Source organism: Hakea prostrata, chromosome 5 (genome assembly GCF_041222555.1).
Source record: "Hakea prostrata isolate BN-2017 chromosome 5, UWA_Hpros_2, whole genome shotgun sequence".
Classification (NCBI taxonomy): Eukaryota; Viridiplantae; Streptophyta; class Magnoliopsida; order Proteales; family Proteaceae; genus Hakea; species Hakea prostrata.
Window position 1 is genome coordinate 39,261,556 of NC_142604.1, and position 26,266 is coordinate 39,287,821.

The following is a 26,266-nucleotide window of genomic DNA, read 5'->3' on the forward strand; positions in this document are numbered from 1 at the left end:
TTTAGCTATTTACATTGGATTCTGTTTGAAGGTATTATCAGAAGAGGGCAACTTGGGAGGATCTTAAGTTGGTGCTACAATGATTTGAGAATCCTACTTTCCTTTTTTGGCAGTTTCCTTGTTTGTTTGATCCACTATGATACCCGTAATCACAGGACTATTCTACACATAAAGACATTTGGCAAGGAAGCTTACACGAAGAGTAAGGCCTCCTAGCCTCTTCTCTGACTTTAATATTCTTCATCTCGCCATTCTATTTTCCTCTCTACTCTACAACATGGCATCAGAACTATAGGTGCTCCAGATTACCTTTGTTTTGAAGTCACTAAACTTCACAAATATGCCTGCAACACTAGTAGACTCATCGCCAAAAATTGAGAGTCTCTTAGGCATGGTTATCAAGGCGACAAGGCAAGGCTAGGCGATAAAGGATAACGAAAACCAAGGCGACACTAGGTAAGCCTTCACCCAAAAATGGGCCTAGGGGTCTAGCCTAGGTGGACGCTTTGACAACCATGCTCTTAGGTCTTGTTTACAGGGGCGGCAGCACCTGCAGCTGCAACTTTCTGCTCTTTGAAGAATCGGTGGAATAAGAAGCACCCAGAGTTTCATTTTTGGCTTTTTTTTTATGGAAGAGTGGCTGCACAGCATCGGGACTTGGTTTAGAGAGATAAGAACCCTACTTCTGCTCGTTACAAAAGATCTCTTGAAGGATTTGAGTGATGTTTTTGAAATCATCAACCAACCCATTGACTTTTTCTGGAGTATCGATTGAATACCTTGCGTAGTACCAATCGGTCTGCTAGAACACCCGACCTGGTAGCTGTGCATGATCGAAAGAACTTCTCTGCTGTCCTGTGTAACCTGTTTGTGAGAATCAATTCTGATTTTACCCTATTTTTTGGTAGAGTTTCATTTGGTTCAAACTTTGGTTTGGTTCTATTGGTTTGAAGCTGCATGTTGGTTTGAATTTCTGGTTCAGATCTAATTTTATCCTTGGTTCTAATTTCGGGTTGGTTCTGTTCTTTTGGATTTTATGTTTTAATTTCTCATTCAAATCTTTGTTCAATTTCTGGTTCAAACTTATAAGGACAGATATTACTAGGGTTAGTTCTGGCCTATTTCTGAGTTGAATGTGATGGCTGAATCTAAGACTGAAAATAAAAATACCATGACCGAGGTGTTATCCTCTTCCTCCCATTGGCTTACTGAATATAAACTTGAAAGGGTCAGCAATTTCCATTAGTGAAGGAAAATTGTTAAGAGCAGTAATCCATGGGAGAGGATAACAGGATAACTTGACCAAAAAACCTGATACTTCAAAACCTAATTGGTAGACGGTGGATGCCTGTATTTTAGGACAAATATTGAATTCTATGTAGAAACATATTGTGGACTTTTTACCTATGTTCATGCTCTCAAGCAATGTTCAATATCTCGCTCTCCAAGGTAATCTCGCCCTTGAGAAAAAGCGAGATCCCACTCGAGTAGGCGAGATCTCACTCAAGGAGGTGAGATCTAGCTCCCGGGCCAACTCAAGTAAACTCAAGGACTCATCTCAGGGGGGTTTTAAGGGTTAGGTTGGGCTCAAAGTTGGTATTTAGCCTATTTTAAGCCTTCTAAAAGCACTAGTGGCCTTAGATTTATGAGAAAAAAACCGTAAGTATGAGTTCTAACTCAACCCTAAGTTTGAAACTGAAATGCTACAAGAATAAAGATGGAAGGTTAGAAGCATGAAATACAGAACTATTAGGACATATAAAAGAAAAGCAAGTGATAAGATACATCAAATAACTTAAATACCGACAGAATTCCATCCATATGATTCTTGGTTGTCAAAGCATTCGCCCAGGCCCATTTTCGGGTAAAGGCGACCTGGTGCGCCTTGCCACCTTTCTTGGTGTTGCCTTGGTTTTCATTGCCCTCTATCGCCTAACCTTGCCTTATCACCTTCACAACCATAATATGAGTACAATAGAACATCACATTTTCGACTCTCAAGAATACAATAATACAACCATCATAAGTTCATAGCAGAAGTGTTGGGTATGGCTCATGCTTCACATTTTATTGCCGACAATGTTCACCCTGACACACAAAGGGGTCCAGGGACCATCACTGCAGAGGTGCAAGAGGCAACGCCTCGGACTTGTAGAGGCCATATAATATTTTTGGGCCTCGAGATTTCGTTTTCCGTTTGGGCTTGGGCCCAAAATAGCTGCATGTGAGAGGAGGCAACAACCCAGCAAAAATTCTAGTAAAACATGAACTTGGGAAGCTGTCAACCAGAGGAGGCGAGACAAGTCAAGATCTAAACTTGTCTCACTCAAAAGTTGGGCTTTAAAAGAATGGGTGGACTGAGATGTCGGGTCAAACCGAGATCTCAACAAAACCGAGATCTTGGTCTAGATTTTGCATTTCGTGAGACTTGCCTTAGATCTCCTCTGAGGCCTCACAAAAGCGAGACCTCTAGGGAGATCTCGACAAGATCTCGCAAGATCCTGAACCATGCGGTAAAGGAACCGAATATCTGAATGTTTTGTACGCTGGTGAGAACAACCTTCCTCATATATATGAGCTATCCCCAAAATTCTATCCAATTGATAAGAAGGGTTGGCCTTTGACATAGTACTTTGCAGATTTTTAGAGGATGTATGAAGAGTTGAATTCTATACTTCCTATCACTTTAAATGTTATTAGGATGCAAAACCAGCGTGAGCAACTTGCCATGATGAGTTTTCTAGGGGGGCTTGTGAAGGAGTTTGATTCAGAAAAATCTCAAGTACTCGGTGGTGACAAAGTGCCCACCTTATTTTACACCTTCTCTAGGGTTCTCCAAGTCTCCAAAGAGAACTTCCATGATACTACATATGGTGACACATCTTCACTTGCCACACTCACTAATAACTGTGGATCCAATTCTGGAAATACTCGTGGTCATGGGGCTACTTTTGCAAGAAATAAAAAAAATACCACCTCTCAGGAGTCTACAAATACACTAGTTAGGATATGTCATCATCGTGATTAGACAAGTCACAGTTAGAGATTTTGTTAGAAATTGCATGGCAAACCCCCTAAGGTTGCCAACATTGCTACTGCTACAACCTCCTTAAACTTATCCTCTATCCTTTATTTACAAGAATTTCCATTTAACTTATCTTTTGTTTATAACCTAACCACTCTATATAATTGTTCTATCACCTTTTTTCCTAGCTTTTTGTCTCTTTGAAGATCTTACGACAAAGAAGACATTTAATAAGGGTTGTGAGTCAAGACAGCTATTTTTGCTTGACATTTCTGTTGCCTGTTGGAGCATATCTCTACAGCATTAGATTCATTGTCGGCCGGGTCATCCCTCTTTGCAAAGTTTAAAATTATTGGATAGTCAATTTCAACATATTTCTAAGTTACAGTGCGAGTTGTGTCAATTTAAGAAGCTTCACCACGTGAGCTATCCACCCCAGGTTGTGAACCGGTCTTCCCATCCTTCTACTATAGTTAATTCTGATGTCTAGGGTCCATGTCCTACAATTTCTAGCTTGGGTTTTAGATTACTTTTGTGGATGACAGTTCCAGAGTTACCTGGTTTTATTTAATGAAAACCTGTTCTGAATTATTTCATATATTTTGTAATTTTATTGTGGAAATTCAAACTCAATTTAGAGTTAGGTTAAGACTCTTCGTAATGATACTGCGAAGGAGTACTTTCCGAACCCGTTTCACCTCTTTTATGAATTCTATTGGCATCCTTCATTAGTCCTCTGCTGCCTAAGCCCCACAATAGAATGGAGTTGCAGAGAGGAAGAATCGCCAACTTATGGAAGTGGCACATTCTTTGTTGTTTGAGATGAAGGTGCCTAAACCTTTCTGAGCTGATGCAGTATTGATTGCTTGTTTTATTATTAATCATATGCCATCTTCTATTTTGAAAAGAGGAATTCCATATTCTACTTTATTTCCTTATGTTCCTCTATTTGCCTTACCGCCACAGGTCTTTTAGAGTGTCTACTTTGTTCATGATCTTCGTCCAGGGTTATCTAAATTAGATCCTTGAGATTATTCTAGTTTAGTGTGTGATCAAAACTCAGCTGGGATTGGATGGACCAGTCAACTATTTGATTCTAAGCTCAAGAAGTTCTCAATCAAGCTTCCTCTTCATTATTTGAAGAGCAAACACACTGTTCAAGTTCAAATTCGATTGCAAGCAATCCAATCTATTCATTACCTATCATCGGGCCTTAGAAACACCAACCTCCAAGCAAGTTCTGTTCCCCTCCCAAATTCTTCTCCTAAATTTTCTAACTGCCAAACACTAAGGCTGCGTTTGTTTGCAAAGGTGGGGTGGGAAAAACAGGGTGGGAAAAAAAAACATGTGAGTCCCATGTGTAGTGGGGTGAGGGAGAAGGAAATGAAAGGAAAGGGTTTTGTGGAAAAGTGATAGTGGTGGGTCCCACTTTTTACTTTTCCAAACTTTCCCACAAAGTCCCGCAAAATATGTGGGGTTTTAAAATGGCATGGGGTGGGAAAGTTGGGTTGCCACATCACCAGACAAGTTTCCTTGATTTAAGGAAACTTGTCTCTCACTTTCCCACCCCAAACAACCAAACAATCTACCATTTTGGGATTTAAGGGAAAAGTAAAAAAAATCTACACTTTTTACAAGAATTTTCCCACCCCTTTTTCCCACCCTACTTTTATTCCAGCAAACAAACGCGACCTAAGTTCCACCTTGGCTATTGTCGACTTTGAAAACCATAATTTACCAAAACCCATTCACAGCCTAAATCTACAATTAGAATCCACCCAAAATCAAAATTAAGCCAAATCCATATCCACCTGATCCCGCATTCAAAACCCTAGCTCATTGATTCCCATCACAGCCCCAAATAACCATTAGATTCTTACCAACTTGCATTCACAAATCACAACACAGAAAACCCTTAGACAAACCCCCATACTTGATCCCCTTGACAGCCCTATTCGTCCATCAAAACCATAGATCCCCAAAACCCTTATTTTACTCCAATTTTCAAGAACCTACCTTCCCACCATCAAAATTCATCCAATTTTGGGTGAAATTACTCGTTCTTCCTCCCCTCCAGTCAATCCAAACCCTAAACCTACCAACCCGCTAGAAACCCTAAATATCCTTGACTTCAGTTTTCAAGATCCTAACCTAATCTCCCCATTTTGAGTGAGTTTGTTTGTTTAGATATCTTGTTTATGGCCCCAAGCTGCTCCTCAGGCTACATTTATGGTCCAGAAAAAAATGCTTATAAACAATCTTCTGCTTGTATTGCAAGCATTTCCTTGTGTATCAAAGCATGTCTAGTGTCCGATACCTCTCTCAATTATATCTCTTAGACATCTCTTAAGAACCAGCTTTCAATGCATTGCTCGATACTCATACTTGACAGGTGACACCTACCACCAACTAGCACCAAGCCTTCTTTTCTGTCCATATACTTCCTACAGGTGGTGGAATAGGCATCCACCACACCACATAATTCATTCCTTCACACACAAGAAGCATTCCATCCATGAGCTACTCTCTCAATGAGTTATCACCGAGATTCCACAGAAATTGAAAGACCAAATCTCTACAATTAACCACATGGATGAGAAGTTGCAGCAGGGCAATCCACTTCACCTTGTGAAGCCAAAGTCAATTTAATCTTTAACAAATCATTCCTATTTTCAACACCAAGAAAGGTTTCCAGTTCAAGGCAATACTACCTATTAGAAATCACACTCTGAGAATCAAACTGGATGCAAGATTGAAGAAGAAAGCAAGGAAGAAGTAGACCAGTAGGGGAGAACTGCACCCTGCGATTCCGGATTAACTTCCCAGAATCGCAAGCCGTTATTTATAATTTCAATTCCTCAATTACAAACTTGTAGGACAAATAATCTTGTCCTCTAAGAAAAAGGAAACAAATATGACAGAATATTCTGTTCAAAATAAGAAATACGAAAATAGAAACAACCGAAAAATAGGAAGTATGAGAACGGAAACTCCAGATTGCAGCAATCCAATCTAGTCTGCAGCTGTATCCAAAATTTTGCAAATTTTAACACTACCGTATCTTTGTAGTATAACCATTCAAATAGTAAATAAGGTAGCAGTACAACAAAGCACCAGTTGATGTGATCCATCTCAGAAGGATAAATAACCAAAAAATAAAGCAACCGTATGGATCACCAGAATTCTAATGCCCACATAGCAAGCTACCTATTCATCTCAGTGATTGCAGAGCCAATATGTATGAGAAACAAGGAAAGTGGGCCATAGTACGAGTTTCTACTATTGCCAACGGAAAGCAATATATCATTAAACAGGATATCTAAGAAACAAGATTGATGTGAACAAAAATTTGTACCTTAATGGCACGGTTCCGTATGTCTTTAAGGAAAAAATGCCACATGGTTAACTTGACTACATGGAACGAAATATATGCTGCTCGGAACAAGGCCAAGAATGGACCCAAATGAAAGTACACTGAAAGACCAGAGCTGTAAGCTCCAAGTGCAAGGCCAAATTCACTCTCTAGTGATTCTTTCCGCATTTTTGCATACTCGGCTGATGGCCTTTCACCATGGATACTGGTGAAACCAGTTGAAAAACTGCACAAAACCTACAGGCCTGAGTGTAACAGAAATAAACAAGGCAAAAGCCACTACGAGGAAATCATTAGTCTGAAAAGGAAATACAAAAATGAGGAACCATATTAGCAGTTAACCCAGAAATGGCAAATGGAAAGACTTGGTATGTCAAAGAATCCATTCCCATATTATCATTGGCTTGAACAAAGCATGGGACAGAGGCACAGCTCACAGACTGGTAATGGTAAGCATCAACTCTAAGAAGTGCCATGAGGTCTTCCTTGTTCAAACAGATAAATTTGTAACAGGAAAATATCCACTTACTATTTTCTTTGAGCCAAGTGAGATGGAAGCCAATCAACACCTCTTCTATATTCAAATCTGATGTTTTCTTCATCTCCCATGAAAATATAGTTGAGACTTGTGGTTCCACAAGTACTGCCATATTGTAGAGCTGGAAAAGGAGGCAAATTTGAATTAAGTAATGATAAATACAAACTATACAATTATGACAGAATAAATTTAGAATTATATTTCTCCACATTCCATGACTAGAGTATATATTAAATAATAAAAATTTCCAAGAGCATACTAAATGTAAAGCTAAGATCAAAAATGACTTAGCTCCATTTGACCCAACAATCAGAGAATTAGAAATTGGGACAGAAATTAGTAACTTAGTGTAAGAAAAAAAACCAATAATCAGAAACCTGGTTTAGAATGAAGCTGGTACAGTGGCTAACAACTGTTGCAAGCTTCGCTCAACTTGGGTTGAAGGATGTAAAAGTGGCCACCAAAATAGAAACTAGGGTTCTACAGGCCAAAATACCCAGAAGAATGAACTCAAGGTTTGGAGAGAATGGTGCTCCATAGTAGATAAGATTATGCTGCAAATTTTGAGATGATTTCAATCGTTGGATGTGGACTGAAAATAGAAAGTTCCAGTTTAATGGAGGAACAAAACAGTCCTAGCACAGCAATTTTTTGTTGATAAGAAATCTCAGTTTGGATGTCTTCTCTCAGTCTTCAGCAATAGCAAAGCTCCAGCACAGGCTTGGTTTTAACAAGAGAAGAAGAGAAAAAGGATAGGTGGATTTAGCTCTCGACAGCAAGGCTCCTTCAGCCCCAGGTATTTGGCTCTCACAGCAAGACCGTGGCCCTTCTTATCACTCACAATGGATAAGAGGATCTTTCTGCTCGGGCAAAATATTCATCAATTCAATATTTCATTACTCAGTCTGTGAACAGCCAATTACATATATGTAGAACATAACCTCTTCAACAAAGTTAGAAACCACGAATTAAAAAATAGAAACTACATCTGAGTTGTTTAGCTAAAATCACTAGCAAAAAAAAGAATAGAATCTTCCTAATTCTTAAATTAGAAACTAAGAGGAATAAAAACTACTAGGCTTTATAATTCAGTCACATGCATTAATACTAATATAGAAGCTAGTGAAATTAGGAAGTATAAAAACTAATAAATTTTCAGACTTCGAAAGTTACAGAAGCAAGTAGACCTTACCAAATCTATTATTAATATCCTCATAAAAAGCCAAGGAAGACGCGGTAACACTGTTCAGGTTACTGTTTGTTTTGATGATCATAAACACATTTAAACAAGATCTAACATTCTATTTGCATGTCTAAGATAGACCAAATTCTATACAAGGTGAAACACCCAGGCAGAGAATGTACGTTGCACAAGAGCAGTCCAAATGACATACTGAGGACAAATTTCAGGACTCCAAGTGACCTACCCACATGCAAGTACAAGTCAAAAGCTCACCATGCATGTAGATTAGGAAAGTGGCACATGTAATTGCATGCATTTTTCAAGTTAGTGTTCTTTAGAACTAATCATATGGCAAGGAGGCCTGTTGAGTGAATCCTTCAGGGTGTAAACGAAATCTCAAAACTATTTATAGAAATTCCTAAAAAAGCCCTGGACTGTCTGCTGGTCGACCATGAGCCAAATAAGCTTGATCGACTGCCAGCATCTCAAAAGGCTCCAGAATGAACCATAAGAAACTCCTAGTCAGCCTCCAGTGCCCACCAGTCACAGTAGATTCCAATGGCTAGAATGAGCCAGTCAACTGTGAGATCACCCAAGTCTACCTTGAGTTCAAAATATATGACCACTTTCTATCTGTTGGGACCCATTTTGACTCAACCTTTTGGCTATAAATAGGGGTCATCATGGCTCTCTAAGGCACAAACTTCAACATGTTAAAAGCTCTCCTTATTGTCTCTTTTCTCTAGCCACTTAGCCTCCCTAATATCCAAATCCCTTTAAAAATTCATTCCCTCTTCTTGAAGAAAGTAAGACTGTTGATCTCAAAGTATTGCCTCGAGAGTTGAGGTTGATCATCCATTGCATTCATTGTAGAAAGGGAAGTGCCACCCCTAAGGAATTTGTAAGTGTATGCAATTTTTGTTTATCTTCGACCAGGATTCTGTCAAAGTTTTGGCGATTGATTGTGTAAATGTGCTCTTGCCTTGACCAGGAGATTGTCATAGGTGTTCTATCACCACCCACTGTACAGGAAGGGGCATACTAGTGAAATCCATCTAGAGGTCTACAAGGGAGTGGACGTAGATTTGTTCAACCACTATAAATTTTGGTGCCTTGTCTCCTTTGCTAATTAATATTTTAATTGTTAGTCAACTGCAAAGAAAAGTCCATATCACTAATCTCAACCTATTCACCCTAATGTGAACCAGGAGCTAGGGTTTAATTGATTGATGCAAGCCCTAGGTCTAGGTCCACCCTCAAGATCCTCTTCAAATGAATCAGCAGCAATCTAGGGTTCATAATACCCTAGGTGGAGGGAATCAGGCTGAATAGCCTGGTTCTAGGGTTGGGAATGGAGTAAGGCTAGGTTCAGCTACGGCTGGATATTAAGGTTAATGCAATTTCAGTCCGAAACCTCATTGTCCTGTTAAATTCAGAATTGGATCTTAAAGTTTAGGATTTTAGATTTTAGGGTTAAATAGAAATTAGGGTTTCTAGGGGACTAGTTAGGTCTAGGGTGATAGTCGAAGGTCAAGGAGAGTTTAGGAAGGATGATCTTAATTGCGTTTAAGGTTTGGATGAGTGATTTGAGAGTTATGGTCGAAAATAGGTTAGGTTTCTAGGGTTCTGGAAATCTAGCGCAGCAAAGGAATTAGGGTTTAGACTAGGGTTTGGTTGGTCCAACTAGGCTGAAACTAAGAGGGAAGGCCAATAGGGTTGGGGGGATGAGGCTCCTAAAGTGTTGGACAGATCTAACAGTTAGATTGCCATAGAGCAGACCTTGAATTTTAGGTCTTAGAAAAAGTCTGAAGATTCCAGAAAATATCCAGGAAATTGAAAAGAGGGTGATATGGGAATTAGGATCCTGAGGAATGGGGGGAATCTGCAAATGAGGGAGGAAGATGAGAGAGGTGGGGGTTGGGTTGAGATTTGGCTGTACTTACTTGGAGAAGAAGAAGGTACCTTGAAGAACATTAACTGCAGAATTTCATGAACAAACACACCGCAAGTTGTCTACTAGGGAACCCATGACTCCTTACTCTAGAGGAATCCAATTTGAATTCTAATGGTAGATATGGAATCCTTGCAAGAAATAGACTGAAACAAGAAGACTCCCTTACAACAGAGGAATTCTAACCTAACAAGAACTCTTCAATAACTCTAACAAATAAATGAATCAAACACAAAAATAAAAGTAGATCAAGGATCTACAAGCATATTGGACCCAACTAAAAACTAGCAAAATTACCAAAATACCCACATGCTTGGACGAAATTGCCTTGGTTGCTGGCAGGGCTGCAAGGCATTGCTAAGCTCCCAAGGCCCTCTTTGGGTGGTCCTAGATCTGGTTCACGTCAGTTCTTCCCTTCTTAGAAAAAATTTGAACTCGAATTTTGCAGGATACAGGGGAAGTAACATGTGCAAGGTTTAAAGTATCCTACAATACAATACGATACTAGCCGATACGTATCTGTATTGGATACAACAATGCAATACATATCAATACATCCCTTTATTGGATTGCACTTAAATACATTGGCGAATACGACACAACACTCAATGCAAGACGATACATCTCTTAAAAGACCTGACCAATACGATAGTCGATATCGATACTTTAAACCCATGGATTGAGATCTCAATGAGATTTCGGCGTTTCGCTCGAGATCTCAATGAGATTTCGGTGTTTCGCTCGAGATCTCATTTATCTGAGAAGGCAAGATGAGATCCCTTGCGAGATCTCAAGGTTCCCACAACTCGCTCGAAATCTCGCCAAATTTTGCCAAAACTCTCAATTTTCACCGTATTTTAGCCAAATTCTCACTTGCAACTACTCTTAGCACATCTACAACACTAAAGAAAGATCAATCAAGCTCATTTCAAGTAGATCTTCAACCAAGGAGGACAATGATGTTGCTTGGCAACTCAGAGTCCCCGTGGATCCACGGGGCCAGAGGATCACATGCAACTACTACGGCAGAGCCCTCAATGGAGGCAAACACCGACAGCCAACTACGATACACCCATGTGGAAATATATGCTAGACCCCTCATGGAGTTGGAAGGCCTATGTGTAGCCGCCAAAATACGACGTGGTCATGGTCATGGTCATGGTTATAGTGTTGATGGAGCTAGTGGACCTCGTGCTAGAGCTGGTGGTGGAGTTGATGCTAGAATTGGTGGTGGAGCTAGGGCTTGATTGAATTTTTATCTCATTCCATGCTTGTCTTATGAACTTATGAGTTATGACTTATATAGAACTTCAAATGGCTATATAATTTTATTATTCTATTCTCGAGAGTCAAGATTGTGATACTCATATGGATGGAACCTTAATGATATTTAAGTTATTTGATGTATTTGATACACTTGCTTTCATTTATATGTCTTAAAGGTTCTATATTTTATGTTATATAACCATGTTGTCCCTAAAGCTACAGAATTTCAATTTCAAACTTAGGGTCAACGTAACTCATACTTAAGATTGTTTTCTCACACATCTAAGGCCACAAGTGTGCTCAGAAGGCCTAAATTAGGCTAACTACCAAGTTTAAGCCCAACCTATACCTTAAAATCCCCCAAGATGGGCCCTCGAGCTGTCCAATCAAAATTCCCATATCTTGACCGAAATCTCACCATCTTGGTCACGATCTCGATTTTCTGGCCTGGCGAGAGCGAGTTCTCCATCCATGTTTAAACCTTGAACATGTGTATTGTTGCTTGTACCGCTAGTAGGCAAAACTCTAGCAAAGTGGGAACGCAATGAATATAGTCTTCATGATGTAACCTAGGGTTTGGATTAGATCTTCCAAAACCCTCTTTTGTAAGAATCAGCACAAATTTGGACTAATAATAAGGTTGAGTTTGTTTATGGAATGGTTTGGGTACTCTATGGGATGATTTGGGTATGCTCTAGGATAGTTAAAATTTTGGTTTGGTTAACTTATGGGGATATTTGGACAGCTAGGGTTGGTAGGAAAAGGGGTGGGTTGCTCTAAGGTTGATGAAGAAAGGGAGGGAATATCCTAAGGTTTAACAAAAACCTCTATGTGATGGAAGGGAATTAAGTTTAAGGCTTATCAAAAGGTATGGGTTAAATTTCAGAAAAAGGGAAATTTTAAGGTTCTATCAAACTATATACGGGTAGGGTTTTGGGTAAGACTTGATTTAACAAAACCGAATGGAATGCAACAAGAATAATGAGGAAGGACAATAAAGATGAAGATCCAAATGTGGGATAAGATCTTTGAAAACCTTTCTTGAATCTTTCCTTCTTTTCTCTTTCTTTCTATTCTTTTCTTCTCTTTCTTCTCTTTCTTCTTCTTTCTTTTTTTCTTATTTTCTTTTCTGCCTTTTTTCTTTCTATTTCAGGTCTGCTGCACGGCAGAGAGATGAGAGAAAGAGAGTCCGAGAGAGAGAAGAGGGGGTGGTTGGTTTCTTGCTGATGCAAGAATCAAGATTCAGGAAGAAAACAAAAAACAGGGGTTGGGGTGGTACCGCAGGAAGAAGGGAAGGACCTGGGTTAGGTTGTGATGGAGGGAAAGGGGCCATACTGACTTGGATGGAGACTCAAGGAGCTATAGTTCCTTGAGTTAGCTTGTTGCGAAGCTTGAAGAAGAAGGAGAACTCTGAGATTGCAAAAAACAGTAGCTCAATCCAGCCTCATTTGCATTACAATTTTCAACTTGTATTTATAGATAAAAGACTAAGACTCCTATGTGAACTCTCTAAAGAAAACCCCACTAACTTCTACTTAGGATTCCTTAGGGCCCACCACTAATTAATTAAATAACTTCAGCTCAAACTAAAACTCTTATATAACTCAAACTATGACTCTAACTGACAAAAGAAAAGTGGGACAGTACTCTAGGCCATGGAACAAAAATCGATCGATATGGTCGAAATATCGATCGATATGTCTGCATTTTTTGAATTCGAAACGAAGAGTAGTAGTAGGAACAGAAAGTATCCATACGAGTCGAAATATCGGCCTGATATGGTATCAGGCCGAAATGTTACTTGCGCAGCTTATAAAGTGTCCAAACCGAGCCACTTTTCGACCTATTGACGCTATTTCGACCTACCGAGCGATATCGCCCTCTGCATTTCGACCTCCTTTGGAAAATTTTACTGATTTCTCTTGCTTTCATCCCCTTCTACACCTAATTTCTAGTATTTCATTTTCTTCAAACACTTTATTTGCTCCTCCATTTGTGCATTTTCTCAAATCTTGCAAGGTGAGTAACCAACTTCCTCATTTTTTTATTTTTGTTTCATTTGTGCCTTAAATCATGTTAGATTGCTTCCAAATTTATGTATGTTTACTTTAGAGTGTTGATCTATGAATTTGTAGTGTCAAAATTATTTTTTGATTCTTCCTACTATTTTTTTATTTTTCTTTTATTAAAAATTATTTACTAAATTATGTATATTGCTAAAAATGTATATGTATAGTATATGTATAAGCTTCAAATGAATGTATGTGAGAGTTGAGACACCATATTGCTGTGATGGTGTTGAATTATTTTTTTTCTGTTAATTATGTAATTTTACTGTATTTAATATATATTTAAATAATTAAAAAAATATTTAAATATTAAAAAAACTAATTAATTTCTGTTTTAAATTTTAAAATAGCGGAGTATTAGTGGAAGCATGTATGCAATTTTTGGAGCATGTTGTGGATATTTTTAAGATAGTTTGTGTGTGGAATAGACTTGTAACTCACTAAACTTGTAAGTAATAACATTCCCGCTTCTTCTTTGATTCATGTACTATATACTTGGAATGTTGGATACTTGGATGTTACATTTTCAGTAGTGTTTTTAGTAAACTAGTAGTTCTATAGTGTTTATTATGCTTGAAATAGGTAGTATGCAAAAATCCAAATCAATTTGAGTGCATTTGAGGCTCGAAATTGACTTTTCAAGAGTCAGATAAAAAGTATCCAGTTTCGGTCGAAATTACCATATCGATCGGAATTTTTTCCTTGCTCTAGGCTTGAACCAGAGGTGGATAATGACCAAAATAGCACTGTATTGATTTGGGGCCCCTGGGCTTGCTGCATACTGCTAGTGGGCTTGGGCCTACTTTCGGCCCCTCTTGGGCTGTCCCTGGCTGGTTACATCACTTCAAGTATGGGGGCCTTCTCTTTGGAGAATCACGGGATCAGGACAAAATAAGTCGTCATGCTGCTGGAATCTTCCTCGTCTTTGGCTCCCACTGGCACAGTCATCTTCATCATGTCGTTGTGACTTCTCTAGCACCATCTTCAGCTTTGTCTTTCTTTTTTGCTTCCCCTATGTTAGTCTTTACAGCTATGGTCTCTTCTTCTCCAGAAGTCTCCTCTACTGTATAGCCTCTGTAGTTTCAAGGTTACTTCTTCTTTGGACTACAAAGATCAGAATCTAGATCAAAGGTATGATGATTGTCTCATGGAGTAGAGGCTAGATCAAGTAACACTTTTAGTGTCACATTGAAGGACTCATGCATGGACTCAAATTTGAGAGCAAAACAAGCAAGGAATTCTATACCAAAAAAACTTATAACTACAGTTGCAAAATTAAAAGGACTTCTATCTTAAGAAGCAACCCAATTTAAAACAAGATTCCAACTTTGAAACCAAAACAAAGGAGTTCGACTTTCTTTAGGACTCCTACTCAACTAAGGAGTAAGGACTCTCACTTATCTCAATCCAGAATGATTCAAATTACACAACGAGAGCAGGACCGGACTCCTAGTAAAATTTGGACAACAATTAAAGGAATCCGATTTTAAATAGGACTCTTAATTAACAATCACTGATTTAAATAACAAAATAAAAATAGGGCTAGACTCCTAATAAAAATTTGAATCTAACAAGACCAACTCGGACTGGATTAGGGCTGTCCAAAATGACCAAAATGCCCTTGTTGATGAAAAATACTCCACCCTGCTGGGCTGCTCCATAGGGTGCTGGGCAGCAACCATAAGTCTTCTTTCGTCGCTTGGTCCTCTAGTGGGATGGCCCTGGGTCCTGCTCACATTAGTCCCCTTCCAAACTGAGTGAGAGAAAGGGTAGGTGAAAAAAGATGTTCAACATCCTCATAAGCATTCCAACAAAAAGACAATAAAGAGCGGAGATTATCCTATGGCATAGAAAGGAATGCACTGGAAGGCAGTCACAGAAGACACACAACAACATTTTGGTCCCAAAACCCACACGAAACAGAAAAACTATTGTCAGCGCCCTACAGCAAGTCTTTCCCCAGAATAACAAATCCATCTTTATCAGTCTAGCCCAAAAAGTCTTTCAAATCAATAACCTAATTTCCTTCTTTATCATCTGATCCTTATCATTTCAACCATTCTATCATTTAATTTACTAAAACTTCCAATTCAATCAGCCCAAACCAAATCTAGTACCATGAAATTTCCATAGTTTGTTAGCTCTGCGTTGCAAGAACTCAGTCAGTTATTTGCATGTTGTGGGACAAATTGTATAGGGATTCCACGTGTTGGTTCTTTATTCAGTTGGTGCAGTCTGCTTCATTACAGTCAAGGTTGTATATGGGTCTACTGATAATTAATTGAGTTCATTATTTTCTGTTACACGTTTAAGGTGGATTGACAACTTGGCGAGTAAGTTATCTGAATGTCACAGACACCAAATAATGGCTCCAAGCAAGCCACTGTGCACTACTATCTTTCTCAAATTCTTTAATTTTTCCTCTCTCCACAATAGGCTCGGAGAGAAAGAAAGGAGGAGAACAACTTTGGTAAGGCCAAGTTCGTGATGAGGAACGTGACATCAATGACCAGTCAAAGAAACAAAAAATGAGGGAAGCACATATCAGCAATATGACCCAATGACAATCATCAATCTCCCTTTTCCAACAAATGAGTAACCAAGAAAGTAAGGAGTTCTCACTTTTCTGTATCCCCTGGAGATCAGACTTACCCAACACAAAGTATTGTAAGTGTACGAATGGGTCACATAAATCATTTTCTCATGGGAATATAAAAGCTTCTATTGAAGTGAATTCAGAGAGAAACAAAGAGAACATCAGAATTCTGAAGCTTAAAGAGCAAGCAATTAGAGTAAAATTTTTAACAAGTCATGTAATAGTGTCCTCTGAAACAGATGGATCATCCGAAGATGTCAAAATTTGAAGAATCGCTTTCTCATTGCCCATTGTTACTACGAGTAGTTATTTGCTGACAATCCTGTCTCATTTTGAACCTAGTCACAAAATCAAACAGGGCTATCAATATAAGATATCGTCAACTCTACGACTCCGACCCCAACAATCCACAAGCAATGCTGCCAATCTACAGTTCAAAACACCCATACGATCTTCCACTCTCCTGACTCAACCTGCTTCTAACCTTGAAAAGATAACCAAAGAACTCCAAAAAGCAAATTTATACAATAAAATCGAAATTACAAATACAGAGCCAATGCCCCGTATCTTCTACCATTGGAAGAAAGGTACCACCATTCTTTTTATTTAACAAATTTTGGAAACTTTCGACGACATAATGCAGAATTTAAATATTCAAAATGATTGAGAGAGAGAGAGAGATTACTATGATGATTTAAGCGAAAAAGTGCGATGAGATGCCGCCGGTTGAAAGCAGCAACTACATTCCTCATGGGCTAAAACCTCTTCAACAGAATAATGACTTCATCAAATACAAATCACAGGTAAATATACCCAATATATTTCGATCTTGACGACGAGGCAGAGACAATTTCATCAGGTGTTCGACGAAATGCTTAAGAGAAACGGTGAAACGCCTAGCGAGAGAAACAATAGAAGATCTTTGGCCTGAACGTCAGTGACGAAAGGAGGAATGTGACGCTTTGTGAAATTGCCACGTCGCGTCAACTTGGCGCCTCGTGTAGACACCAAATGGAACGATGAAGGATCGCTCGCTCGCTCACTATTGTCACTTGACGCTTTTCTTTCTCTCAGCGCGGTTGACCGAAAGGGCAATTTTATTGAGTAATTGCATTCAGTCACATTATCCAGATTGAGTCCGGATCACCAAACCTGACAGGTTTTGATCACATTAAATAGAGGTGGGGCCTTGGATAATTATTAAAAATTGAAAAAATAATGTATTGAGTGGCCTCACTATATTTATTTGGTCAAAACCTGTCAGGGAAGTCCAGGCTCATCCAAATTCGAGCATTCAACGGATTTTCTTTGACAATAGTACCGTAGCAGCCATGAGCCGCTCGGATCATGAAATGTTTCCAATCATGATATAATTGTTTTGAATAAAGTTAACATTCACACAAATTTTCTTAATCTCTTTTAATACATGCTAGTAAATTTTATCCTTATAAGAGGATGCAAAAAAACTATCAAACTGAGGAGTTGAGTAACATATCTCAATTGTATTACTTGGTAATTAATTAGTTTTCAGATTTTTGTACAAAACTATTAATAAATATCATAATACTTTGTCTATTATTCAAGCAAGGTTCAAAAACTTCTCAAAATTAGTTTAAGCCAGCTGACAACTAGATAAACTCATCCAAATCATACTCATAGGTAACCATTAGTTATGAGATTATATTAAATATCAATAATATTTCGAACTATAACGTGAAGTTGTGAATAAAAGTTAGATAAGGTAATGATGCATCCAAAACTTCTCAGCCCTTAGATCATTGGAGAATGACCTGCAAAACAATTGTCAGATGTGACCCGACCGTGGGGGTTGGGAATCCACCTTTGATGGTTAAGTCAGTTAATGAACTGACCATAAAGGCTCTGGCTAATTACAAAGCTAAAGTATGAATACGAATATTAGGAATACGATTCAGTTACCTTATTGTACGTTGGTTATGACTTATATAGATTTGACCTTCTAATCCTGTCCGTTGGACTCATCCGTGACTTCTTCTGGTGGCCGTTAGATCTTAACGGTTAGACCCGCTAGTGGGGTGATGGACAACTTCCCTTGATCACACGATCAGATACTGCGGGTGTGGTAGTTCTCCAAGTCTGCACGATCGCTTGTTCCCATGAGTGCTGATAACCGCCTCGCTGACGGGTTATCCATCCCAATAATCTCGGACTCGTGCTTCGTGTAAGATTTCTTCCTCAGCACGCTATCTTCAAACCCGGTTCGCCCAAACCTAAATCGATTGGTTCGTCCCCAATCGGGGTCAAGGGTTGAACCAATGACGGACTCGGTTCAATGACATTTTTCCCGTATCAGGTAAACACAAAGAAATGTTTAAAATTGATATTTATTAAAAATGATAATCACATGAAGGGGTTTTAATAGTACTTCTTTTCATTTTTTCCCTCTAGTGAATTATAACTACTTTGTTCATTAGCACATTATGCATGACTCTTTTTTAAACTGAGACCACATTATGCATGATTGAGAATGATAAAAGATAACAATCAAAATTTATACAAAATCCATATAGATTATGGAAAATGTTTGTGGCTATTGTAATTTTCTCTTGTTTCTCAAGCTATCTTTTTGTTTTTTCTTCTCTTTTTTTTTATATTTTTATATTTTTTTAAAATAAGTTTGAAATACTGGAGGCAATTGAAATACTACTAACATATAAAAGTAAAATTTCGGGTAAATTATTTTTTTTCTTTTCATGATAATATGAACTAAATTAGACTGTTTATTTTTCATGACTTAATAATTATCTAGATCCTTCAATTTAAATATTTTTATTTTTTTTAGTATACATATTAGGTGGATTTTTTTCATTTTTTAATTATGAAAAATAAATTTGTAGTAATATTATATTAGAATTAATTGTAAATTAAAATTTATAATGTTGCACAATTCGAGAAATGGTCCAAATTTTTCTGTACCCAAAAAAAAAAAAAGTTGTATCAAAATTATTGTGGTATTAGGTTAATCTAAAAAAAAGGACTTTAATAAATTTTTAGATGACTCTCTCCCTTTATTTATTTTTTTTAATATTTTTTCGTGCCCTCCAAATTTATTTTTATCAAAATTTGTATGCAAATTTAGAAAATGTGATTATAAGTGATTGTAAAGCTCAAAAATAAAGATAATAATAAAAAGAATAAAAAATCCTTGTTTGATTCCAGTTGATACAACTACAACCCTACTTGAGGTAAAGCAGAAACCATTGCCATCACATACCAAAATAGGACTCTACTTGACGATGAATTACCTATGGTGGACTTCTTCTTTTTTGGTGGATTTCAGCATTCCAGAATTATTTGATCATTCAGGTATTTTTTTTAAGGGTAGAGAAACTATAAATGTTTGTCTATCTTGTGTTTTATAGCTTTATGGACCTATTGAGGACCATATTTTATCTGATCCCACGATAAATTTTTTTGGAAGAGACTTTACCTTATAACCTCCCGCTAGTGCGGCTTGATTGTATTGGGTTTTATACAAGGTATGTACATTTTTTCAAGTGGAAAGTAGTTTTCTAACTTTCTCATTAATAATATAATCCTTGAGAACATCATAAGGGAAGACACCAGGACATTTTTCTTCAATGCAATTCTTCCTCTATTTGATTGTATCATTTGAAATCAGTTTGTAATTGAAGAATGTTAGGTTTTTTATTAAAATCTATATTATTTATATATTAAGTTTCAAAATTAGTTTTTGCATTTCTTTTATTTAATTGTTTTGTTTGTGTGTGGGACCCATGAGGTAAGGGTGGTAATGAGGCACCATGAGTAAAGGAGGCCCTTCATGACCTTAGTTATGAGGCTCTTCATGACATTGGTCATGGGTCTTAAATGTCTTGATCATGGTGATGATGTGGGCTTACTTGAATGATGGAATTTACTCAAATTCTAACTATTGACCTTCATTTCTCATTTCAACTTCATGACCATTCATGGCCATTACCATGAGTGGGGTTAAGGTCTTTGAATAGATTAAATCCTATTCATTCAAAAGAAGTGAATATGAGAGTTACTTCTCCAAGTAGTTGGGAGGTTAGGTCAACGTGGTTTATTCTAATTAGTAGACGAGGAACAAGCCATTGATTCTCCAATTCATTGCCTTAGGGCCTGTTTGGTTACATGAATCCAAAGATTTGAAATCTCTAAATTCACAAATGGGATATTTATACCCGTTTTGTTGTGTGAATATCTGAATTCATGAAATATAGAAATTCACCTTTTTACACTAAAAACATGAATCTGTAGATTTATAGATATGAGGTGAAATCTATAGATTTTACCCCTACTATAAAAGCGCTAAACATTTTAACCATTACTCCATAGATGTTTTTTTATGATGAATTTACAGATTTCATTCCAAAGATTTAGGCTAACCAAACAATTAATTTTATGATACATAACTCCATAAATTTGAAATCTCTAAATTTTTTAAATCTTCAGACCCAAGTAACCAAACAGGCCCTTAAGAATCCTAAGGGGTGTAAGTTGAGATTTGGGCCTATATAAACCCAACTTTTCATAGCATGTGGTGGGCAATTGAGACACTCCTCACTCTCACATTATTTGTGTTACAAAGTTAATTTCTTTCTTTGAATTTGTGTAAGTGTTGTGCTCTAACTTTTGGCTCCTTGAATGGACTAGAAGAACTACCTCATCTTCTAGTTGGAGGTTGCTTTATCTTGGAGGTGGTGGTGCGAAGAACCTTTGGTAGTAGGGTGCATCAATTACCTTAAAGACAACATTCAAGGTGTGATTCAACCTCATTGATTGGTGGTTTGTTCGGTTGCAACTTCAAGCTCTTTGGATTGGCTAAAGATCTTCATCTCTCAATTGTATTGCAATTTCATTTTTATGTGCTTGAAAAATTTGTAATACAATTACCCCCAACAATATGGACAGTTGTATCAATTGAGCATTTTTTATCCTTCTTACCCTTATTGTTTTTATTTATTTTTTCTGCCAAAGGAACAATTGAACTTTTTTTTTTTCCCCTCCTTCCTTTAATATACACCTCTGTTTATGTGTGTAATGATTAAACATAGGTGACAATTGATATGGAGAGTTTATGATCAGACCGGGTTCATACCTGGTCCGACCCCCGACCCCGGTCGAGATGGAGAAAACCGAATCGCTCCCGAGCGAACCGGATCCAGAAGATGGCTTGCTGAAGAAGAAAGATTATTCTGCTGCAAGCGTGCCCTAATCATACTTATGGATTAGGGTAATCACCCTGATGACAGCAGACTCAAACTGACGGCTGCGGATAATCATCATCAAAGGGATAACTATCGCATGACCTAACGGTTATCTCAGGAGTCCTCTACTAGCCCAAACTAGTAGAAGTCTATCGCTCAACGGATCTTATTAATGAGATCCAACGACTACCCGAAGAAGGCTCGAGTGCATCCAACGAAGGAGATTCGAAGGTACACTCTATATAAACCTCACTACCATACAAGGTGAGGGAGGGATCAATCGATCGAGGAGAATACTATCTGAGACTCAGGTTCAGATACATACGATAGACCTCAACTATCGGCGTCCGCTATCTAGATCACCTTTCCCGTTTCTTCATTCATTAGCTCTGTGTTTCTAGCAGAGCCGTTTGTGATTAAGTTCATCAACCGACTTAGCCTTCGGAGGTGGACTCCCGACCCCAGCCGGTCGGGCCACATCCGACGCTTTTGTTTTGCAGGACACTACGTGGAGATCCAAGGGCTGAGCAGATTTTGGACGCATCATTTGGCGCCGTCTGTGGGAAAGACTTGAAAAAGCCATGGTGACTAGATCAGCAACCGCTGCACAACGCAATTCCGGTGTTCGGATACCGGGGTGAATAATCCAGATATTCCCCGGAAAGCCAAAATCCTATCGAAGTGGATAAAGGCCGGGGAGGACGTAATCCTCCCGATACAATCCATGATCAATTGGATCAGGTAAAGATTCAACTCTTGGAGGTGAGCCAAGCACTCCGCTTGCTCACCGGACGAGTGGTTTTACCACAAGAACCTGATCAATACGACTCAGGGAGACGTGCATTGCCACGTGACCAAAGAATGGCTGAAGACCGGAATGTTGATCAGAATTTTCGTGAAGGAGATCGAGGACTTCGGAGGATTGATGATCAACTAAGGCGAGGCGATCGGTTCGATAGACCGCAAGAGAGTACAACCGATTCAAATACAAGGTTGGATTCTGGGGTAAGAACTCACTCACCCATCGTCGAAGAACCGTTCGTGATGATCGAGCAGTTCGTGACGAGAGAAACGTTCGTGAAGGACGGGCTGTTCGTGATGAACGAGTGGCACGTGATGATCGTGTTAATCGAGGTCGTGATCGTATCACTGAAGACCACCCGACCCAGATTGGTCAAGAATTGGCCAACATCAATGAGAAGTTAGGGCAATTGGCTAAGGGAAGAATAAGCGAGGATATTTACTCGGTCATTCGGAAGACTCCTTTTGCTTGAGCCAATCGCGGGATATCGGTTTCCCCATAACTTCCGTTTGCCTACCTTCTCAACATTCGATGGCTCCGGAGATCCAACAGCTCATATTGGCTATTACCAACGAGACCATGGCGTTTCGAGGTAATTCGATGAAATTTTATGCGGGGTTTTGGTTCATCTCTAACTGGAGCGGCACAAAAGTGGTTTTCTAACCTTCCCTCGGGAAGGATCGTAAACTTTGACGAATTGGCACGCCAATTCATAGGGCGATTCCCAGAGTGGGATACGAGGTCAAGAAAACGGAAGAAACCTTGTTTCTTGTCAAATAGGGAAAGAACGAATCGATCGGAGAGTTTCGAAAAGATTCAACAAAGTGACGATGGAGATAGAAAACTTGGATGAACAGTAGCAGAACCGCTCTATTCACAGGACTCACAAATCGGAAACTCCCGGAGTTATTACTACATGATATACCCCACGACTTATGCTTGAGTTGGTACAGAGATGCCGGAAGTAGGCTGAAGTCATGGAAATTCTAGATGCGCGCCAAGGAGATAATAAAGTCTCCAATAAGGAACAAAAGGCTCCTGAGCGAAGCGAAGCCAAAGAAGAATGTTCATGATCGGGTTGGAAGATCCCAACCTTGGTGCCAAAGATCCCCGGCAGAAGTGAGTACACTCCATTGAATGCTCCTCGGCCGATATTCCGAATATCCTCAAAAGAAAAAATATTTTGAAGTGGCCGCCTAAAATTCTTTTGAAACCCGGAGAGCAACGGCAGGATCGGGAAAAGTATTGCCGATTCCACAAGGACTATGGTCATTACACTAATGACTCGTCGTCATCGAAGGCGGATATTGAGAGATTGATATCTCAAGGACATCTCGTCCGGTTTTGTTAGCGAGAAGAAGGGAGGAGCCACGTGGGCCACGTGCGGCTGCCCCTAAAAGGAATCGTTCGGTCCGTTCGGAACGATCAAGGGAGGCCCCGAAGTCCAAAAAAGGCAAGGAGGTGATTGAAGCTGCTACTCGGTCACCGATCCTTACCATCTTCGGGGGTCCCGAGCCGAATCATTCCGGAGTTTAAAAACCAAATCCAGATTTGTTGGAGCCGGAGAGCGCGAGAAGCGGAAGAAGCTGAATGGTGAAGATTCTATCACCTTTAGCGAAGAAGACGAGAGAGATGTTTGTTTACCTCATGATGATGCTATAGTCATCAAGGTAGAGATTGCACGGCGGGAAGTGCATAGAGTATTGATTGATACGGGGTGCTGCAGTGACCTAATTTCTTACGAAGTGTATCAAAAATTGAAGGTGGATCAAGACTTGATGAAACCTTCATCAACACACCTATATGGCTTTGCGGGGGTCATCTGCGAGTCGCGGAAGGATCGGTTCAGTTGGATCTTTCCATTGGAAGTTTTCCCAAAGAAACAACTGTCCGAATCAACTTTCTCGGTGGTTCGAGAACTACCAGCCTATAATATGATTCTTGGGCGACCATCTTTATCCAAGATAGGTGCTATTGTTTCGACAAAGCACTGAAGATAAAATTCCCGACTGATATGGGAATCGGTCAAGTCTCCTCTCGACGAGAAGATCTCTCGGCAATGTTATGTTGCCTATTTAAAAGACAAGGAGGGTTCGAAGAAGGTTACTGCCCTCCCCATAGAAGTTCGAGATGATCGAGAAGAGACAGAGATGCAAAGGCCCGAACCAGTGGAGAAACTGGAGAAAATCCAGCTGTGTACCGAGGATGCGAAAAAGATTACTTATGTCGGGTTTGAACAGCTGGAAGAGTTTAAAGATGAATTGAAGTTATTTCTTCAACAGAATAAAGATGTATTCGCGTGGTCTACTGAGGATATGCCTGGGATCGATCGGGCCATTGTAGAGCATAAACTCCGGATAGACCCTAAGGCGAAACCAAGTGATACGAAAAGAAGAAATTTCTCTATTGAAAAGTATGAAGCCGTTCGGAATGAAGTTGAAAAACTTAAGAATTCTGGTTTCATAGAACCAATCGAATGCCCAACTTGGTTGGCCAACGTGGTGATGGTGGAAAAGGCGAATGGGAAGTGGAGGATGTGTATAGACTACACGGATCTAAACAAAGCTTGCCCAAAAGATTGCTACCCGTTGCCTCGGATTGACCTCTTGATAGATGCTACTGCAGGATATGAAACTTTAAGTTTCATGGATGCCTACTCAGGGTATAATCAGATCCTTATGAATAAGGAGGATGAGAAGTATACGGCTTTTATGACTGATCGTGAAAGCTATTATTACAAGGTCATGCCTTTGGCCTCGAAGAATGCGGAGCAACATATCGGAGGGCGGTCAACAAGATTTTCAAAGAGCCGATAGGAAAGAACGTTGAAGCATATGTTGACGACATGCTTTGGTGAAAATCTTTACAAAAGCAAATCACATTGCAGATTTGAGCGAGGTTTTCTCAAGATTGAGGAAACATCAAATGAAGTTGAACCCCGAAAAATGTGCCTTTGGAGTCTCCTCGGGCAAATTCTTGGGTTTCATGGTATCACGAGAGGGGAATTGAGGCAAATCCTGCCAAAATACAAGCTCGATTGATATGGAGGCTCCCAAAACCGTTCGGGATGTACAATGTTTGACGAGGGAGAGTTGCTGCCTTAAATCGATTTATCTCCAAGTCCGGAGAAAAATGTTTGCCTTTCTTCAAGGCACTTAAAGACCTGAAGGGCAGTAAGGAAGCAAAGTGGGTGAAGAGTGCCGAAAGCTTTTGAGGAATTAAAAGAAGCACTTGGACAACCACCGATCCTGTCCGAGCCGGAGAAGGGGGAAATATTACAGCTATATCTAGCGACATCCCTTTCCGCGGTCGGTGCAGTACTTGTTCGGGAGAAAGATAAGAAACAAATGGCCGATTTACTATGTAAGCCACGTGTTGCTTTGGATGCGGAGACGAGATATTCGCAGATTGAGAAGCGAGCTCTGGCTCTCATGATGGCCGCCGGGAAGCTAAGGCCATATTTTCAGGGCTCATCCAATTGAGGTATTTACAACTTTTCCTCTTAGTAAAGTTCTTAACAAACCTGATTTGTCCGGGAAGGCTGGTATCCCGGTCGGTTGAGCTAAGTGAGTTCCAAGTGAGCTTTAAGCCCAGGATCGCAATCAAGGCTCGGGCATTAGCCGACTTTGTAGTAGAAACTACTGCACCAGCGGAACCCACCATTGAAGATCCCATTATACCAACCACTTGGGAGGTATATGTCGATGGTTCGAGTAATAAAGATGGAGCAAGGCGCTGGAATTCTATTAAAAAGTCCGGCGAGATTCATTTTTCGATATGCTTTGAGATTCGCATTTGATGCGAGTAATAATGAAGCGGAGTACGAGGCCCTAATAGCATGACTTCGGTTGTCAAAGGCATTAGCTATTGCGAGATGTCACTATTTATAGTGACTCTCGGCTTATAGTCAACCAAGTCCAGGGGGAGTATGGCATTAAAGAACCACGCTTGCAAAAATATCGGGAGATAGTGCGGGCATTTCAGAACCAATTTCGAATTTGAAGATATCTCGGATTTCGAGGAATGAAAATTCAGTGGAAGATGAGCTATCCCGACTAGCCAATGCCAAGGAAAAGAATCTAGACCCTTCGGTCTACATTGAAGAGGTAACTTTTCCAAGTTATCATGAGAAAGAAATTTCTTATATTGAAGCGAACGTTCTTTGGATGGATCCAATAATTGAATATCTAAGAGATGACAAGTTACCCGAGGATCCAGTAGAAGCAAGG

The 26,266-nt window shown here is 39.4% G+C and overlaps 1 protein-coding gene across 2 annotated transcripts in view; it reads right to left on the reverse strand.

The window, feature by feature from the left end:
• LOC149015954 (Protein kinase superfamily protein) overlaps window positions 1–17,126 on the reverse strand; it is a 117,604-nt gene extending 100,478 nt beyond the window's left edge. Inside the window, exons 1-3 of one of the 2 annotated variants that reach the window (XM_089156905.1) lie at window positions 16,687–17,126; window positions 6,928–7,057; window positions 6,381–6,624 (exon numbers count right to left, since the gene is read on the reverse strand). In XM_089156905.1, coding sequence (XP_089013031.1) covers window positions 6,381–6,624; window positions 6,928–7,057; window positions 16,687–16,753 — 441 coding nt within the window. In that variant the 5' untranslated portion in view covers window positions 16,754–17,126. Of the gene's footprint in view, window positions 1–6,380; window positions 6,636–6,927; window positions 7,058–16,686 lie in introns of those variants that run through there. The other variant, XM_089156906.1, reaches the window with a different exon arrangement.
• Between the last annotated feature and the right edge of the window lie 9,140 nt (window positions 17,127–26,266).